Source organism: Vicugna pacos, chromosome 13 (assembly GCF_048564905.1).
Source record: "Vicugna pacos chromosome 13, VicPac4, whole genome shotgun sequence".
Taxonomy (NCBI): Eukaryota; Metazoa; Chordata; class Mammalia; order Artiodactyla; family Camelidae; genus Vicugna; species Vicugna pacos.
In genome coordinates, this window is record NC_132999.1 from 29,134,701 (window position 1) to 29,155,681 (window position 20,981).

The 20,981-nt window shown below is 35.2% G+C and overlaps 1 protein-coding gene across 1 annotated transcript in view; it reads right to left on the reverse strand.

The window, feature by feature from the left end:
* SCP2 (sterol carrier protein 2) overlaps positions 1–20,981 on the reverse strand; it is a 97,542-nt gene that overhangs the window by 42,387 nt on the left and 34,174 nt on the right. Inside the window, exons 7-11 of the mRNA XM_015236165.3 lie at positions 20,307–20,370; positions 15,492–15,578; positions 14,320–14,470; positions 12,577–12,724; positions 7,459–7,566 (exon numbers count right to left, since the gene is read on the reverse strand). Of these exons, the coding sequence (XP_015091651.1) occupies positions 7,459–7,566; positions 12,577–12,724; positions 14,320–14,470; positions 15,492–15,578; positions 20,307–20,370 (558 nt within the window). The remainder of the gene's footprint in view (positions 1–7,458; positions 7,567–12,576; positions 12,725–14,319; positions 14,471–15,491; positions 15,579–20,306; positions 20,371–20,981) is intronic.

The following is a 20,981-nucleotide window of genomic DNA, read 5'->3' on the forward strand; positions in this document are numbered from 1 at the left end:
CTACTGCATCTTAACATGTTTTGGAAACACTTACTTGACCATTTTCTGATTCTCTTTGAATCCTATTGCAGTTTGTTATCCAAGTAACTAGGGCAAAAATATTTAAACAACTTCAAGCTGTCACTCTGATATATTTTCCAGGAGTCTGAATTCTTTCTTGGGCTACAGCGAATGGCCACGTGTCAGATTTACTTGAATTATATCCAGATCCTCAGTATGTAGCAAGTAAACATTTACTCTTCAATAATTCCTCATCTTATTCAGACTACCAATAAAGTCATCAAGATTTATAACTTTTTCCCCCTAAAATGCTACACCACCACTAAACACTCTCTTCAAAGATTGATGATAAGAGAAAATGTTACCAACAGTGTAGACTCAAATATTGAAGAGAGTTTTCAAAAAATACTGCAGAAGGTATGAGTCTCTCTTTGGAGTATTTAAAAATTGTGTAAGTTCCATCTTCCTGGGTGTTTTAGGTTAGCTTTTTAGTCCCTGGGGGAAAGAACTGGATGATCTGTCAAGATTGTCAAAATTGTTTACATTTGATTTTTAAAAATCCAATGTTGACAAGATTGTAGAAAAAGAAGCACTCTCATATTCTATTGCTGGGAATATGCATTGGTATAATCTTTTTTGAAGAAAACTGAGCAATATCCATCCATTTTTAAATACGTAATGTCCTTGGACATATTGAGTCTACTGTTTGGAATTTATCCTATGGGTATACTTGCAAAAATATGTAAAGACAAGGATGGTTAGGGCAACACTGCCTATAGTAACAAACTTGGCACAACCTATATGTCTATCAATACGTGAATGACTAGGTAAATTTCTTACAATCAGAATATTATGTAGGCATTAAAAGACATAAAGAATATCTGTAAGTGATAATATAGAAAGATTTTTAAGATATAAATAAAAAAGCAGTCTACAATGTGATAAATACATACATTTACAAACATACATTTGGAAAGATTGTAAAAATACACATGTACATATGTATTTTATAAGCATAACAATTTTTGGAAAAATACAAAAGAAAATTTAGAAGAGGCTGACTCTGAGGAATGGAACTAAGGGTAAGAGGAAAAGAAGACTTGTTAAACGTTAAAATTTGTCATCCGGCTATAACATTAAAAAGCATACGACAACCCTTTGGAGAACTATTTGGCAGTTTCTTATAAAGTTAAACACATGCTGCCTTATGACCCAGCATTTTCACTCTGGGTTATTAATCCAAGAAAAATGCAAAAGGTATGTCCACAAACAGACTTGTACAAAAATGTTTACAGCATCCTTATTCATAATAGCCCCATACAGGAAAAAACTAAAATATTCATCAGCATTAAGAATGGATAAACGAACTGATATATTTAAACAATGGAATATTATTTAGCAATAAAAAAAGAGTGAACTCCTGATACAAGAAAAATTTTGATAAATCTTACAGACACTCAGACCCTGAGTTAAAGAATCCAGACACAAGAGTACATATATACACTGTATTATTCCGTTTATTTGAAGTCCTAAGATCAGCAAAACTAATCTATGATGGCAGAAGTCAGTAAGTCTGTTTGAGGGGCAGGGTCAGAGAGTGAGGGAGAGGTGTTCAAGGGAGGTCAGGGGATTTCCTGGAAATAGATACAGTGGAACTTCCTTGAGTGATGGAAATGTTCTAATGCCTTGTTTTGACTGGTAGTTACATGGGTGTATACAACTGTCAAAACCAATCACCTAGTTAAAGCTTACAATTCAATGGTTTTTAGTATATTTACAAATATGTGCAAGCATCACGGTAATCAATTTCAGAGCATACGCATTACCTCAAAATGAAATCCCACACTTTTCAGTTCTCTCGCCCCATCCTAGGCCACTACTAATCTATTTTCTGTTTCTACAGATTTGCCTATTTTGGCCATTTCATATAAATGGAATCATGTAATATGTGGTCTGTTGTGAAGGCCATTTTTCACCTAGCATAAAATGTTTTCAAGGTTCATCTATCTTGCAGTGGGTTATCAGTACTTCATTTCTTTTATGGACAAAGAATATACCACTGTATGAATATATCACATTTAGTTTATCCATTCATCAGCTGATGACAGATATCTGGGCTGTTTCTATATTTTGGCTATGCTGAATAATGCTACTATAAACAACTGTGTTTTTGTGAGAATCATGCATTTTACGTTATGAAAATTATACCTCAATTTTAAGAAAGAATATGGGTATGAAAAGTCATGTTGTTACAACAAAGCATGATTTCTGAGTGTTTTAGTGGATGGCAGAACAAAAATATCTCAGATGGCCAACAAGTCAATTATAATAAAAACATGTTCTTTCAGAGGAGAAAAATGTATCAATAGAAACAACTAGCCAAAATGTCACATTCATTTCTTGATAAAACGTAAGTTTCCTATATGAGAGTGAAGAAGCTGTCTGGAAGGAGAATTTTAACCACTGTCTCAAACGCAAACTGTAGCTCTTTAAGGCTTCAATGACCATACCATAAAAATATTTATTATCACCCTGGCTTCTCTATGTCCCGTTAGCAACAAAATCAACACTGAAGTATGACCTCATTCTTTTGAGGGATAAAGGAAAAGGTTTAGTCTATCTTCCAAAGGCAGAAAATAATACAAAAATAATGTCTGTGTAGTATTGGGCACAATATTTACAAAGAAAAATTGATGCCTTGAGGCTGTCATACTAGAAGGTAAATTATTTTCTTTACAAATTAAAGAATGTTCCTTTCCTGAAATGGTTACAAATTATTTTTCAACTGTGATACAAATAAGTGCTTTATTTCTAGCAACAGTTAACTGGATCCCTGATGGCTTCCTTTTACACGAAAAGTGGGAAGAGAATACTAGCAATGGTTGCTTTCCTATTCTGTTTGGGGAACTCTGCTATATACTTCACACACATGTATTTACTCATGTGATCCCCAGCACAACCTTATAAGGTAGATTCTATATTTGATTCCTATTTTACAGATAAAATGACTAGGACTAACGAGGCCATAAACTGAAAAGAGTGAAGAGGCAAAGATCAAAGCCATGACTACATTCATGCAGAACATATACTAACAATTGAGGTACACCCACCACATAACCCGTTCCGATCACAGCCACTAGTCCTTAAAGTTTATCTGCACTATTGTTGCTACTTTTCCACTTCTAATTCTTTCCAAATTCCCATGTGCTTCCCTGCAAAACATCTATGTTTCACTAAAATTGCTCCAAGATTGCCAATGACTTGATAATATCCAAATCCAGAAGACATTTTTCTTCGCTCTTTATCAATGTAACTTTCCTGGCCTGACCGCTAAACTTTGAAACACTCTCCTCCCTTGGATAACTGACCATTTCTTCTCATCATTTTTAAATGTCTCTTCACCTACAGCTCTAATTTTTATATCCCTTAGGGTTTTACCGTTGATCTATGTGCCAGATTTGCCAGCATGGTATTCCACGTAGTATTTCCTCTGATTAGGAAGTCCATTTAACAGCCTGAATAAATGAAACGCAGGAATGAACTCCTGCTTACAGCATGTACTGGGCTTACCATGTATTCTATCACTCCGAATCAGATGGTCTGACAGAATGATGTAAAGGACATTTGAAGACCCAATAATGGAGCCAGCAACATTTTGCAGGGCTGGGGTAATATCCTTCAACATGTGGAGGATGTGCTGAATCTATGATGCTGTTTCTTCATAGCCAGGATACAAAAAAGATCAAAGGATGGAAAGGGGAGCAGTTCCTCTATTACCCCGAATTATCCACTAGCGAAATTTTATTTGCCATTCCTGAAATTTTGGGCTCTGCTGGTTTAGAAATCTTAGACAAAACTGTGGTTACACTGAACTGGAAGCAGAGACTGCCCCTGGACATTTGGGGCTCTTCATGACACTGAACTAAAAGGGAAAGAAGGGGATTTATTGACTGAGGTGACTGACTTGATTGTCATAGAAATACTGGGTTGCTACTATACAATGAGGACAAAAAAGATTAGCCTAGAACCCAAAAGACACCATGGGGTACCTCTTAGTATTCCTATGTCTTATAGTAAAAATTCTGATAACTTTTACTACAATAACCCAAAGAAGCAGGGCTGCTAGTCGCACAGACTATTCAGGAATGAAGGCTTGGGTTATTACACTAGATAGAAAACTACAAATGAGATGCTTGCTAAGGGCAAAAGGAATATGGAAAGGGTAGTGAAATACCAACTTATCACCACCTGCAAGTTGCAGAAATAAGGACTTTAATGATGACCAGTAGCAGAAAAAGGACTTTAACACTTACACAAAAGTGTCTTCCTTGCTTTGATAGGAATATATTTGCATATATTAACTAATATTGTTTTTCTGTCTTCCATCACCTATCACCTAACATAAATATATATTAATAGAGATTAACTTTTTTTCTAAAAATACCCTTTATTTTGTAGAGTAGTTTTAGGTTCATACAGCAAAATTTAGCAGAAAGTGCAGATTTCCCGTACACTCCCTATTCCCCACATATGCATAGCTTCCCTCAATATCTGCATCCTGCCCCACAGTGGAACATTTGTTAAAACTGATGAACCTATATGGACACATCATTATCACCCAAGGTCCACAGTTTACATTAGGGTTTGCTCTTGGTGTTGTATACATTTGACAAATGTATAATGACATGTAGCCACCATTATAGTGCACCAAACAGTTTCACTGCCCTAAAAACCCTCTGTGCTCTACCTGTTTGTCCCCTACCAACCTCATCTGTTTACTGTCTTCATAGCTTTGCTTTTCCCAGAATGCCATATAATTGGAATCATACAGTATGCAGCCTTTTCAGATGACTTATTTTACTTAGTAATATGCATTTAGGGATTCTCCATGTCTTTTCATTATTTGATAACTAAATTTGGAGGGAGGGGGGTTGAATAACACTGCATTGCCTGAATGTACCACTGTTTACTTATCTATGCACCTAGTGAAAAACATTTTGGTTGCCTCCAAATTTTGTCAGTTATGAATAAAGCTACTATAAACATCCATATGCTGGCTTTTCTGTAAATGTAAGTTTTCAACTCATTTGGGTAAATGCCAAGGAGCACAACTGCTAGATCATATGGTAGGTGGATGTTTCATTTTGTAGGAAAATGCCATATTTGGTGTTGTTTCAGTTTTGGATTTTGGACAGTCTAATAGGTATGTAGTGGTATCTCATTGTTGCTTTAATTTGCAATTCCCTAATGACATGGGAATCTCTCCATATGTTTGTCACCTGTATATCTTCTTTCGTGAGGTGTCTGTTTGGCTCTTCTGCCTATTTTTTAATCAAATTGTTTATTTTCTTATTACTTAAGAGTTCTATGCATATTTTAGATAACAGTTCTTTAGCAGATTTGTCTTTTGCAAATATTTTCTTGTAGTCTATGGCTTGTCTTCTCATTCTCTTAAACTCTAGTCTTTTTTAATCCATCTGTTTCTCCATTATTTCCTTCTTTTGTGTTATACAGGTATTTTCTAGTATACCTTTTACTCCTTTGTCATTTCTTTTACTAGATATTATTTAGTTATTTTCTTAGTGGCTGCTGTAGGGATTATAATTAATATCTTAATTCATAGCAATCTAGTTCAAATTAATACTGACTTGATTTCAAGAGCACATACAAAAATTTGCTCCTATATAACTCTGCTCCTTCCCCTCTCCTCTGTGTTACTGCCATACAAATTCTATCTCTATGCATTGTATACAGATGATTTTAAATCAGATGGGGGAGAGAAATGTGATAAACAAAAAAATACACTTATATTGTCTTTCATATTTACCAATGTAGTTACATTTACCAATGCTCTTTATTTCATGTGTACTTCACTGTCAGTGCTCTTTCATTTCAGTCTAATGAATGACTCTTTATAAAGCATTTCTTGTAGAGAATGACTGCGATAAATTCTCTCAGTTTTTATTTACTGAGGAATGTCTTACCTTCTTCATTTTTTTATTGAAGTATAGTCAGTTAACAATGTGTTAATTTCTGGTGTACAGCATAGTGATTCATTTATTTATATATATATTCCTTTTCATATTCTTTTCCATTATTGTTGAAATTGTTGTAAGCCTTTGGCTAATTTCCAAAGTTCTGGAAAAGCTGATCTTGACAATTTTTGCAAGTGTTCTTGGTAAATTTATAACAAAGCGCATTTTTCAGATGTTGTTATTCTGCTACTCCCAGTGACACCACTTTTGTTTACCTCATTTTTAGATTACTTTTAAAGATATTAAATTACTTAAAGCAATAATAATTAGTATCTTGTGGGATTTATAATATATTTAGAAGCACATGTATGACAATAATAAAAGGATGGAGGGGTACATGGAAATATGCTTTTGTAAAAAAATCCCTTCCATTTTATGTGAAATGGTATGGTATTGAAAGGCAAACTATGGTAAATTAAAGACGCATGCTGTGAACCCGAGAGCAACCACTAAAAAACAAGAAAAAGAAATAATTCAATAGAAGAGAGAAAATAAAACACTTTTAAAAATACCCAACTAATAAAAAAAGATAGACTGAAAGAGAGAAGAGTACCAAAGAACAGAGAAGACAGAAAACAAACAGCAAGGCGGCTCGTTATACGGCAACTGTATGTGCCTCTCTGTCTACTTCTCTCTCTCTTACTCTCTACCTAGGAACACCCATTTTCTCTAGTAGATTATAAGCTTACTTAGTTTGAGTGATAAACAGAAATCAACCAAATTTAATTGCTGTAATGAATACACTATGAATTCTAACTTCTCTATTTTGGAATTTGTGATAATTTATAAAACGTTTTACTTACATAGAAGACAATATGGGAAAAATACAAAACTCACTTATCTTCATAAAATGAATTTCAGAATTTCAGTGCTAAGTTATTTCAGAAACTGTTTTGTACAATTTCTTCATTTTACAATTAAGGAAAGAAGAATCAAAGTGATTAATGGACTAATTGTTAATTAATCAGAAGAGTTACAGGGCCAGTCAGCAGTAGACCCATAGTGAAATTCATATTTTATACCTTTTAGTCCAGTTCTCTCAAAAAAAAAAATTCCATGTAACACCAACTACATACTCAACTACAGATAAATAATATGTTCATTTCAAATGATTCTTATCCAGTAAGATTTCTATTTGGAAGCATCTTGTTAATTAAGTGTATACCTATTTTAAAATAATCAAACTTTTAAAAAAGTATATTGTTGAATTTAGAGCTTCAACTAATTCAAATTCTCATCAATTAATAAAGATTACTGAAGTACACTACACTTAAAGAAAATCAAAAATACTGTGGCTAAACAGTCATTTAAAACACTGACTACCAAGTTCAAAGAACCAATCTTTCATTCAAATGAGTGACTAAGTCATTCACACTTATGCCAAAAACGATTTAAAAATTATGAAATCTGTATTCATTATTACCTGTAGCTCCAAGTGGGTGTCCCTTTGAAATCAATCCACCACTAGGATTTATGACCCACTTTCCTCCATAAGTATTATCTCCTCTATCAACCAGTTTTCCACCTTGACCTGTAGAAGGAAAAATAATATTCACAAATGTTAAAAATAACATTGGAACAAATGATACGTTTGTTTTTAAACATACAGATAGCCAAGAATTTCTTGGAACATTTCTTGATGGCTCAAACTAATATCAAATTGATATAAGCACTTCTAAAAGGTAATAAATATTGAGTAATAAAGGCTTATATTTTCAGAACATTTCCTGCACGAAACAAAGCTCATAATAGTTCCTAAGAGCTCTCTGGCTTACAAAACTGCTACAAATACAACTGAGATTCAGCGAACCAGAAGGAAAGACTGAAATGAATACAGTACTATAACTAAATTAATAATATCAGGTTTAAAAATTCATAATTTTGCCAAAATGTATTCATTTCATTTTTAACTGTACCGTTACATGCTATATAAATATTCTTAATAAACAACAGGGGGAGGAGGGAAGAGGGACAAGGAAACAAAGAGCACTTTCATGAAATGAAGGAAAGTGGCTGAAAATACTATTGAGCATAAATGTAAGCTTAAAAGGAAACATTTACATCACAAGCTTGGCAGCTTCAACATTCCTATCAATTCCCTGGTCATTCTTCCAGGTGGTTAAGAAGTAAACAAAAATGTATGCACTGTATAAAATAGTCTTCTCGATGATACTTCTGGTAATGAGAGGTGGACTCTCCAAATAATGATGATAATGGTGGTGGTAGTGCTGACAGAGGCAGCTAATAGCTTTTAAGCACTCACTCTGTCAGGCCTTGTTCTGATTATTTTACATATACGTACATAATTTAATTTAATCTTCAATCCTAGGAAGTGGGTACTATCGTTCTCATTTTACAGATGAGGAAACAGACACATAGATATTAAGTAACCAATCGAAAGCAACAAGCATGGGATCCAGGATACTCAGGCAGCCTGGTTCTACAGCCTGTGCTCTTAACCAATACATCTGGTTGCCTTCAGAAACCAAAGAGTTTCTCCATTGGCAAAATGAAATATGCTGATCATAGAATTTTAGAAGACTAACACTTTTAATCTGACTTTAAATCTAGGGTGTGGATTAAAAATATCAGTGGAGGTATTCTTTTTTTTTTTTTTTTTGGTGTGTTTCTAATGTAGAACCTGATACAAGGCTCTAGTCATAACAGGTGTGGTTATCTACTATTATTGCTTTCACATTGTTAAATGTTGTTACTGTACCAAGTAATAGCAGGCTGAAAACAAACCTACCCCAAGAAGTGAATAATTTACTGTATGGTTTTTTTCCATAATATATACAATCCTATAAAGTATCAGAAGATTCCACTGGGGAGTTATCTTGAACTCATCAAGTACAAATGATCTAGAGATGAAAGTGTGGTAAAGGACCACTCTCACATACAACAGATAGGAAAATAAACATGTACACTTTGGGAAAGCAATTATTATGCCAATTTTGTGCCAAAAACTGTCCTGGGAATTTGGGAATGACACAAAAACCCCAGCTCTCATGGAGTTTTATGTGGGGAGAGGCATTAGGAAAAGACAGACAGTATGTAAAATAAAAAAATATATAATATTTAGAGTGGTGATAAATGCCATAGGAAAAAGAAGGCAGGAAAGGGGTACAGGAAGTATTGTAACAAGGAAGACAGAGGGGAGGAGTTTACATTTTATACAAAGTGATTAGAGGTTTCCAATGACATGACACTTGATCGAAGACCTACTGGGAGCGAGAGAACAAATCAGATGCATTATTTGGAACAAATGCCCTGAGCTAGGAGCGAGCCTAGAGTGTTTGAAGAAGGAGGCCAATATAGCTTCAGTAAAGTAAAAGAGTCAGAGAGAAGTAGAAGTCAGATGGATGGGAGCAGGAAGTAAAGAGGACAGATCACATTTGGCTTTCACTTCTGAGAGAGATGAAGAGAGGAATGACATTGATCTGCTGTACGCTTTTAACAGGATCATTAAAGTTTCACTGTAGAGAACAGACTGTGAGAATAGGTAGAAGCAGGGGGACCAGTGATGAAAATATGGCAATAATGTAAATGAGAAAAGACAGTGGTCTGGGTTAGACTGGTAGTGATAAAAAGCGCTAAGATGTGGTCATATTCTGGATATATTTTGAAGATAGAGTCCATAGCCAAAAGGACTTAAGAGGATTCAATGGAAGTTGTAAGAGAAAGAGAGAATGCAAGAATGATCCTACAGCTTCTAGTCTGAGTAACTGGGGATGACTGAGGAAGGAGGAAGTTTGTAAAATATTAGTTCAATTTGGACTTAGGTTTGAGATACTTACTGAGACATCAAAAAAAGCCAACCAACCAAACAAAAAAACCCCTGAGAAGTAGGCAGTTGGATATATGAGTCTAGAGATAAGGGAAGCAGTCAGAGCCAGGGATATAAATTTGAAAGTCATCATCAAATATATGATACTTAAAACCTTGAGACTTGGTTCCAGTTCTGCTAAAGCAGCATATATATTCATTACAGTTTATCTCTCCTACTGATTAGAGCCCAAAACACTGGAGAAAACACAAAAAACAACTACCTGAAGACTCTGAAAAGTAAACAAAAGCAGGAGGATTGTGGAGGGAGTTAAAACTTCAAGAAACCAGTGCACAATAAGTTCTCAGTTTTCTCTTTTTTTAGGCTTTCTAAACAGCCTTTCCCCAAGGATGAACATAGTCCTGGAGAAGCATGGCAGCAGGGGCAGCACAGGTAGCAAAACCCTAACAGAAATCTCATCTTTTTAAGCAGAGGAACCAGGAAAAGACACCCCTATAGGCCAGAGGGGAAGGGGAAAAGCCCACAGTGGAAGCAGCCAGTGAAGAGGATCTCTGACTTACGTGCCTGGACCTGTATAAGTCTCAGGCCCAGTGCTGAGCTAAGCATGCACAGGACAGACCCAAAACAGCATAGCAAAGGCTTGAAGAACTGAACAAAGGCTTTAACCCATGGAAGGCAAGACAGAAGTTGTCTGAATCCAAATGGGTTGACTGCTTGCTAAAAAAAAACACATCACCTTTCTCCAGAGGAGCTAAACAACATAACGTTAGACTATTCAGGATACAATCCCAAATTACTCAATATACAAAGAACCAGGAAAATGTGACCAACTCTTAAAGGAAAAGATAATCAACAGATGCAAAAACCCAAGAAGGCTCAGATTATAGAATTATCAGAAAAGACAAAAATAGCTATTTGGACTATGAGATAAAGAAAACACACTACAAATGAGTGAAAGATACAAGTTCTCAGCACAGAAATGGAAACTAAAATAAATCAAACAGAAATTTTAGAACTGAAAACACAAAATTTGAAATTAAAAAGCTCACTAGAGATGGGTTCAAGAGCAGAAAGAGAATAGAGGAGGAGTCAGTGAATTTAAAGATATATCAATACAAATTATTAAATCTCAAGGACACAGGAAAAGGGGATTAAAAAATGAATAGAGTCTCAGGGACGTGTGGGATGAGACCAAAAGGTCTACTATATGCATCATTGGAACCCTAGAAGGAGAAGATAAAAAAAAAAAAACTGGGGCAAAAAAATTATTTTAAGAAATAATGGCTGGATACTTCCCAAATTTGGCAAAAGACATTTTGACAGACTCAAGAAGCTCAGAAAACCCTAAGCATAATAAATTAAAAGAAAACCATGCTTAGATATAGCACAATTGAACTCTTAAAAATTTTGAAAGCAGCTAGAGAACAATAATCAGTACACATGAACAACAATATGAAGAACACATACTTCTAATGAGAAAGCATGCAGGCCAGAAGAATGGAAATATATGTTTTAAGTGCTAAAAGAAAACATTTGTCAACCCAGACAGGTCTTTGTCCAGCAAAAATTTCCTTTAGGAATTAGGGTTAAGACATTCTCAGATGAAGGAAAACTAAGAGAATTCATCTCCAAAAGACCTACTTTATAAGAAATGCTAAAATAAATTCTTTAGGCCGAAGGAAATGGTAACAGAGATCAGCATTAAAGATCAGCAATAAAGAAGAGAAACAGAAGTCATAAATATCTGGGTAAATATAAATTTAAAGACCTTTTAAGTTCTTTGAAATATGTGCAACTGTTGAAAACAAAAACTATAGCATTGTCTGGGGGGTTTTTCAATGTACATAGATGTAATACACCATACATTTGACAATTTAACATAAAGGTTGGTGTAAGGCAGCGGAGACTTGGTTAATGGATGCATATGTTTGCAAGTTTTCTACATTTTATGTGCAGTGGTATGATATTAACTCTAAGGAGACCCCCATAGCAGTGGTTCTCAAACCAGAGAGATTTTGTCCCCAGGGGATATGTGGCAATGTCTGGAACATTTTTGATTATCACAACTACAGGGCTAGGTACTACTGGCATTTAGTGGGTAGAGGGCCAGGAATGCTGGTAAACATCCTCCAATGCCCAAGCCCCACAAAAAAAGAAAGATCTAGCTCAACTGTCAACAGTATTGAGGTTGATAAACCTTGTAACCACTAAACAAAACAAGAAAAGCAAGGGGAAAAAAAAAAGCTAATCTAAAAATAAAGAGATATGGCCAAAAAGTCAATACATGTTAAAATGTCATACAATAAATATTCAGATAATCCAAAAAGCAGCAGCAGAGAGAGAAAAAAGAGGAATAAAAAACAGGGACAAATAGAGAAAACAAAGAATAAAATGGTCAACCTAAATCCTCCATTGACCTTTCTGCAAGTCTTTATTCAAACACAATTTAAAATAGTTGGAATTACATGTGTGATTTTTTAACCTTTTCTTTTTTTTTCTTACTTAACAGTATATTATAAACAGCCCTGATTTACATAAAACAAGTTATTTGTATACTCTGACATCTCCCTTTGTACTGTCCAAGACTACATGTTCTAAAAGTCCAGGATCAAGACAGCGTACATTCACTTTGCACAGTATGGCAGAGGCAACATGGAGGGAAAGGCAATTTGTGAATTATTTTGTTTAATGGTGAAAATGAAATTTTCTCAGTGAAATACAGTAAGTTAACCTGCATCTCATCAAAGATATTACCTTCTGGACAGAGTCCCAATGCTTCATAAGTAAGGAGTTCATTAGTAGAAAAGCAATCATGAAGTTCTATTACATCAATATCACTTGGTTTCAGACCAGATTTCTCATAGCACTTTCTGGCAGCTTCTTTACTCATATCAAAGCCAACCTAAAACCAAAACCATATATAAATAAATTAAGGGCATCAAAACTGGGACTTTTATATAAGGATTATAAGAGATTAATATGTCTAACCTTAGCAGTTGAGAATTGACTGTAAATATTGAAATCTCAGTTGATTCTATATTTCACAGAAAGTTCAAAGTAAAGAATATCCAGTTGGGAGTATATACTCATTAAATTTTGTACTATAAAGAACAGCACTTTAGCGGGGGAGGGTATAGCTCAGTGGCAGAGCACATGCTTAGGATTCAATCCCCAGTACCTCTATTTAAAAAATCAATTAATGAATGAATCAATCAATCAAATTACCTGCCCCCCTCCCAAGAACAGTAGAAATTAAAAAAAATTTTTTTAAAGAATAACACTTTAAATAAGATATATAAAAAGGACTTACAATTCCTCAGGTCATATCCTGTGCTAAGTTACAAAAACGCTATCGAACCACAATATATAGTTGTGTACAGAGATTTATCAAGAGAGCATTACAGTTCAGATACACTGAAAAACATAGGGGGATTTCAATATGAAAATAAACAATCTTCTTTTAGAAGATCATACATAATGTGAACCATTTTTCCAAAATTCATACTTTTAACATCCCTTTGGTCTCTGATAATAATATGCAAATTTGGCTCTTCTCCAAGGAATAAAATTGTGATGTAATGAAAAATGTACCACAATCAGAAAATCTGAGTATAAGTTCCACCTCTGCCGCCGCACTCTAGCTTTGTGATCTTGGGCAAGTTATAAGAATATTTTCAAATTCAAAGCATTATTATAAAATCATTTTGTAAACTCTAATGAAACCATATGACTTGTTACATATGTGTGCACATATGCATATTTTTAAATGTATATATGTATGGATCTTCAAATATTCAACTAACTTTAGGTCAGAATTCTCATCTTTTTTACTACCTCCATTTTGCACTCAATTTTCAATCAGGATTTTTAAAGTGCTAAGGGTCCAGGAAGTTCCCTGAAAATATTCCTGTTTTTCCCTTAACTCTGTAAACTTGAAGTTCAGGGCTTATTTAGTCAACTCAGAATTTTTTAAAAATAGCACACTACTTAGTTAAAAGTGCATGTATGAAATAGAAACAGACTCACAGACATAGTAAACAAACTTTTGGTTATGAGGGGAAAAGGGGTGGGAAGGGATAAATTGGGAGTTTCAGATTTGTAAATATTAACTATTATATGTAAAATAGGTAAAAAATAAATTTTTTCTGTATAGCACAGGGAATGATATTCAATACCCTGTAGTGATCTACACTGAAAAAGAACATGAAAACAAATATATGTGTATATGAATGACTGACACCTTGTGCTGTCCACCAGAGACTGACGCACTGTGACTATACTTCAATTTTTAAAAAGTGCACGTATTGCCCTCTCCTAAGACGTTTTTGTTCTCATAAGTTATTTTCCTTTAACAGATTCTTTAGAATGGGTTATAATATTAAATTTTCTAGACCAGTTTTTTTCAAGTAGGTAACTTTCAGAGCTAATGACATGTCACCTTGAATTTCTTAAACAGAAATCCCTCAACTGATTAATAAAACAGAATCTCAGACACACCACTTTAATAACACTGTTCTCTTCAAATGAGCTTGGCATATCAGTCACCATCTCTTGTGCCAGAATTTCCACAGCTTTGGATTTCAGGCCATGGTTCTGTACAAATGCTTCACTCGCCAAAACTGCCGCCGCAGCACCATCTGAAGTGGGACTAAAGGGAGGTAAAAATAGTTATTGACACGCGGTTCACCTCAATCCTAGGATTTCAGACTAGAAGTTCTTTCTAGGTGGACAGAAAGGCAGGATATGCTTGTGGGTTACTGGGCTGTCTTTGTAATGTCTTCAGTTAAAAATTATATATGCTTCCCACCTGAAGGATGAACCTCTATCAAGAACTTATATGCTGTCAGTCACTGCTTGGTCTCTAAGGATCTCTCTAAAAAACTTCTCACTGCAAAGAATCCCAAATTTGCCTCTGAAGATACAAGGTATCTTCTGGTAACTTCTGAGGAGTCCACAAGGTTATTCCTAAATTAATACAATAAAGATTCTACTACAGGCCTAACTAGCTCCAACTTTACTATTTTCCAAATAATCAGGAATCCTTTTGGAAACTGGGAAAGGATGGAATAGGTTTGGCTAAGTGTTTCGAGATTTCCTCAAAATAGATCTTGTCCTTAAAGCAGTCTGTGAAGGAAGGTAGCAAACACAAGAAGCCTTCTGTGAGTTATAAAGCTGTACTTTATAAGTGGGCAGCCCCTCATACTACAACAGATAAAAGCTGACCCCACTTGTTCACTTGCATCCCAGCCAGTATCTCCAGGACACAGCCGGGTGATAAGTAGGCACTGGCAGGAGTTATGTAGTACTAACAGTCTTCCAGGAGACAGACAATGTCAAGCAATTTCCAAGATGCAGAAATTATCATTATTGGAGCTATGATTTTTGTTTTGTTTTACTTTATATTTATTCTTAGCTACTATAATTGAGTAAAATTTCCTAATATGCAGCGGAAAAAAGAAAATGGTCAAGGGAAAAGATGGTCTGTCTCTAGACAGGAGCAGAAAGTAAGGGTGCTCACTGCAGGGTAAGGATTACACTAGTAGGAGTTCTATAAAAGCAGATACAGATACAGATACACCCAGATACAGAGTCTAAGGTTTACCCAAGGGCTTGGGGGTAGGGGAAGAAGGGAGCAGCACTTCTCTCCCATTAAAAATTAATTTTCTTACCAACACTGTAAGACAGTCAAAAAATCAGAAATGTTTCGAGAGGTCATCACTTCATCTAAACTGTACTCCTTTTGGAACTGGGAATACCTAAATGCAAAATAAGTAGTTACAGAATGTGAGGTAGCAGTTACAATTTTTGTTGAAGATATTCTGGTCCAGAAGTTAAAGAGATAATAATAATGTATAAATTACATAAATAATAACATAAATTACAAACAAAAGACATGGATCATTTCAATCTTAATACACAAGTCATTTGAATCAAAATTTTAAAACTCCCAACTCCAAAATATCATGTTGTATAATAAAAATTTTGTCCAATTTTTGGCCTGGCATGGAGATTATGAAACCCTTGGAATTTCCTAATAGGAGTGTCTCTGTTATGCTAAATTGGTGACTTCTCCCCCTTTTTAGCTGGGGAGTAGGGGAGACATGAGGCAGGGGGCTGCTCACCAGAAAGACCAACCATGTGAATACAGGGTTGGAAATTTTGAGCCAGTGGACCCCTAGGAGGAAGATGAGGGTTGGAGATTGAGTTCAATCAAGTGGCCAATGATTTAATTGAGTATGTCTGCATGATGAAGCCCCAATAAAAACTCTGGTCACTGAAGCTTGGTGAAGCTTTCTGGTTGGTGAGCACCTTCACATACCAGCAGGGTGATGTGCCCTGAGTCCATGGGAAGACAGCATGGAAGTTCTGCATTAGGAGCCTTCCCAGACCTCACCCCATGTTCCTCTTCATTTGGCTATTCCTCAGTTGTACCCTTTATAATAATACTGTAATTATAAGTGCAGCACTTTCCTGAGTTTTGTGAGTCATTCTAGTGAATTATCAAACCTGGGAGGATCATGGCAACCCTTGAATTTATAGTCAATTGGTCAGAAGTGCAGGTGGCCTGGAAGACCCTACTTGCGACTGGCACTTGAAGTAAGGGTAGTCTTGTGCAGGACTAAGTTCTTAATTCATGGGGTCTGCATTAATTCCAGGTGGTTAGTACCAGAATTAAATTGCAATACACCCAGCTAGTGTCAGAACAGTTGGAAATTAAAATAGAATAACCTTTTCCCCTCACTGGGGAATTACAAAAATACTAGTTCCTTAAAAGCAAAATTAAATGACTTGCAATTCAGCCAACATTTTTGATGATGATATTACACAACTATATTTAATGAAGGCTAATGGAGTTCTTAAATTAATGTACAAAACCTATAATAAATTACTGGCATTCTTCAAAACACATTTTCTTTCTGCAAAGAAGAAACTGACTTTTACCTCCTTTAGCTCCTCTAATAATATAATCACATGGTTTCAGAAAATTGCTCTGGCGAAATACAGTACAAATAAACACCATGAAGGAGTTTCTAAAAGCAAACTTTAACTGATATGGAAATTAACAAACAATTCAAATGTTTAGAAATAAAGTCCATGCAACTTAGATTTGCATACTAATGTCCACATCTTTGCCTCTAAAGTTAACTTTGACCATCATCAACTTTTAAAAAACACTTTATTTGTGCCAGATCCTGTACTAGGCACTGGGGACATGGATACAGTCCCCATCTCCGGTCTGAATCCATGGCAACAAATATATCATACTAATACCATATGATAAATGCCATGATAGAAATGTTATTCAGGGTGCCATGGGAGCAACAAGATATGCATCAAACCCAGATACCAAAGGGGTTTTCCTCTCTGAGGTTAAACAAATAAGAGGAAGTAGGAGACAGAATTCCTGGTAAAAGTATCAGCACATGCAAAGCCTCTTGAAGTGAAACAGTTCACTGAAGCTACAGCGTGACAATTTGGAAGGAATGTGGAGGCAAGATGAGAAGATGGGGCAGGAGACACGAACAAAGATCGGGTCATGAAGGCCTAAAGGGTATTAAGCTGAGGAGTGATGGGACCAGATTTGTTCTTCAGCAAGAAGGCTGAGGTATGAAAAAGGGATGGTAAGAAGACATTACCAAAAGCCAGTAAACCAAGGAAGAGACTGGAGCAATAATTAAGGCAAGAAATGATAAGGGCCTAAAGTAGGGAACTGGAAGTGAAAGATGGAGAGAAGAAATGAATTCAAGAGACAGTGAGGAGGCAGAATCACTAGGATCCTGTTCATCCCCACTCATCTGCAACCCATATGGGACACTGAGGAAGAAGGCAGAATCAAGGATGACTTCTAAGTTTCCATCTTGGATAATCAGGTATATGTTAATGTCATTCACCTAGAGGGAGAATGCTGAAGGTAAAAGAGGGTTGAGGGGAAATGGGAAATTCTGTATGGACATGTTAACTCTGAGGCACCTGTGGGACATCTAAGTGGAGACAACTAGGAGAAAGTTATAGACACAGGTCTGAAGTCTCAAGTGGCATAAGTCATCCTTAATCCTACAGTACTTAGCACGGCTTCTCACTACCTTTAAGTATTCTTACAATTTGTGAGGAAACACTTGTTGGAAATAATTGCAAAGAACAGTTTCTTAATTCAATCTTCTTAGAAATACGTAACAGTGTATCTCTAATGACTAGTCAGAAAACAGACTTCTCTTTATTAGCATCTGAAATTACTGAGCCAAACCTAGAAGGCTATTCTTGGCTGTTTCAATGAGTTTTAAATGACAAAGCTGACATCCAGAAATACCATTTGCCTATTCAACATAATTGAGAACTTATACTATATAACGGAAGATGCATGGGAACAAGGAATTTGTCTGTCTGTTTAGCTCACTGCTATGTCACTGGTAGATTAAGCAGTGTCTTGCACATAGTAGCCTACTGAATAAATATTAGCTGAGTGAATGAAATTCCTTTAGAAGAATGCTGCAATGAGTGGATAAGCGAATGCCTGGTTAGGGAGGGAGGTAAGTAAAAGAAAGACTTGGAAGCTTCAGTTCTCTGGGGAAAGTCAAGAGCTGCTCTTTGGAGCCTCAAAGCCAGTGCTGTCAACTTCTCAATGTGTTGGTATAGTTCCTCAGAAGGAAATCACAAGGATTTTTAATGGTTCTCCAAAGGACAGAGAAATCAGCTCTAGACCACATTTATGAGCTTAAGACTGCTCATTCTAACTACTATTTAGTAACAGCAAAGTTTTATTGAGCATATACTATGTTCAATACCCTGCTAGGTACTGAAGATACAAAGATGAGACATAATCTCTGTTCAAGGACCATCATCATCAGAGGAAAAAGACTTACAAATAACTAAGTATGACACAGTGCAATGTGTTATAATAGAGGTATACAGACAATACAATGAAGCTCATGAGAAAAAATAATTATGCCCAGGAAGCTTTAAGATGGTATTAACAGAAGCAATGATATTTCAGTTGGGATTTGATGAGTAAGTAGATATTCACCAAACAAAAGAAAGGCAGAAGGGTATCCTAGGGAGAGCTAATAGTATAAATAAAAACACAAAAATAAGCACTGTATAGGACACTTGGGAAATACTAAGTAACCTGGTGAGGCAAGAGATTGAGAACAGCCAGGGAAGTGCTAGGAAATAAGACTGGCAAAGTGGAATGAGGCCCAGTGATAACAGGCTTATTATCTCATATGCAGGAATTTCTATTTTATCATATAAGCAAGGGAATTAACCAAAGCTTTCATAATACACTTAGATCTTTCACAAAATACACTTAGATCTAGGGCATGGGATTAGATATTATTTGTCAATTAGGTATGCTCTGAATTCAAATATCAATTTAAAATTTAATAAGGAGAACAAGTTGTAGCATGAAGTATTAGAAATATGTGGTAATGATTCACTTGTGATATAAAATGTTCCTTGTCATGGTTTTATGTTTACTAAACATAACAAAATTTGTTTAATAATTCAGAAATAAGTTACTGAGTACCTATTATGTTCCAAACTCTGTGCTGAGCACTAACATAAAGATAAGAGATGGCTGGTGTCTTCAAGGAGTTTGTAATCTAGTAGAAGGAAAAATATGAACATTATTTTGTCACTATTTAGAATGATCCTGAACAATCTGCCTTATTTCTGTAAGCCTTATTTTCCTCATTTATAAAATGAGAATAACAACTACCTTATGGGGTCCTTGAGAGGATTAAATGAAAATGTACATAAAATTACCTAGCACAGAGACAGAGTTGGCATTTTAAGAGGTTAGCTACTATTCTTTCATTGCCTAATGGTTTTGCTTTCGTAGAGATTTTAGTTATGTGGCACTAATTCAATGCCCAGTGAATCAATTTTATTCGACAACCATTAAGTACATGCTATGAGCCATGCACTGCACGAGGCAGTCAGGATTCAAAGATTAACAATCAGTAATACACATGATTTAATTTTACTTCAGATTATTTTTTAGGGTATAAATAACCATATTATTCTATCAGAGTAAGAGTTAATGACACTAACATAATTAAAATGCACAATTTAATATAAAGTAATTAAAACAACTACTAATACATATTTTACAAACATTTAAGCTGATCAGAACAAACAGAAAGTTTTAAAGAATGACTTAAACTGGTGCCTGGTTATTTCCAACTAAAATTATTACAATAAATTTCATTTACTAGGATTGCAATGTACGACCAATTACAACATTTAACACCAGCTATTCACATTCTTGCTTAAAAGAGCCACTAAGCTAAATGATATTCCAAATATAAACAGACCAAAACTAAAAAGTAGTCCAAAGTTCACTTGGGCACAAGTCTTTTATAAGAAAAAAATTAGACATTCAAGTCAACATCTTTGAGGTCTTATATTTGCATTTCAAGTTCACAGGTGCATATTACATAGCAGAATAACCCAGATTCTCACTGTTTCAGATCTCCAAAACTTACGGGTTATTAACTGAATGTTTGTGATTTTTCCATCCAATTTTTGCAAAGTGTTCAATTTTTGTTCCTGTAGAGAAAGCAAACTTCTATTAGCAGTTTAATGTTTTTCTTCTACTAACAAATGTTGCAATGGTACTCAGTGTCCTGCTAAATATTTCAACATTTTCCCATGAATTTTTTCATCTTATTAATAATTTCTAGTTTCATTACATTGTGATTTGAGAGTGTTACTTTTAGATTTGAGGGATTCCTAGTTCTATGACACCTTCTTATGTCAGTGTAATAAAGTTCTATTTCTGTAGTGGTTTTTTTTGAAAGATGGATTGTGTGTCCTCTGATTTTTTGTTTCTCCTTTCTTTCTCTTTTTTTTCCTGTCTTGCAGGGCCCTAAAAATCCCCCCACTTGCTTCTTTTCTCTTTCACCATCCAGTCATCAAGGGACACCTTTCTCTTTCCAAAAAATCAGGCCCAGATGGTTTCACAGGGTATTCTATCAAACCTACAAAGATCAAGTAGTCCCAATTCTTCATAAATTGTTTCAAAGCATCAAAAGTGAAGAATGGCTTCCTATTTCTTTTTATGAAGCAAATGTAAAATTAACTTGAAAAAGATATAAGCAAAAAATTATAAACCAGTATCACTTATGAATACTGACTGGAAAGTACTAAATAAAATAATG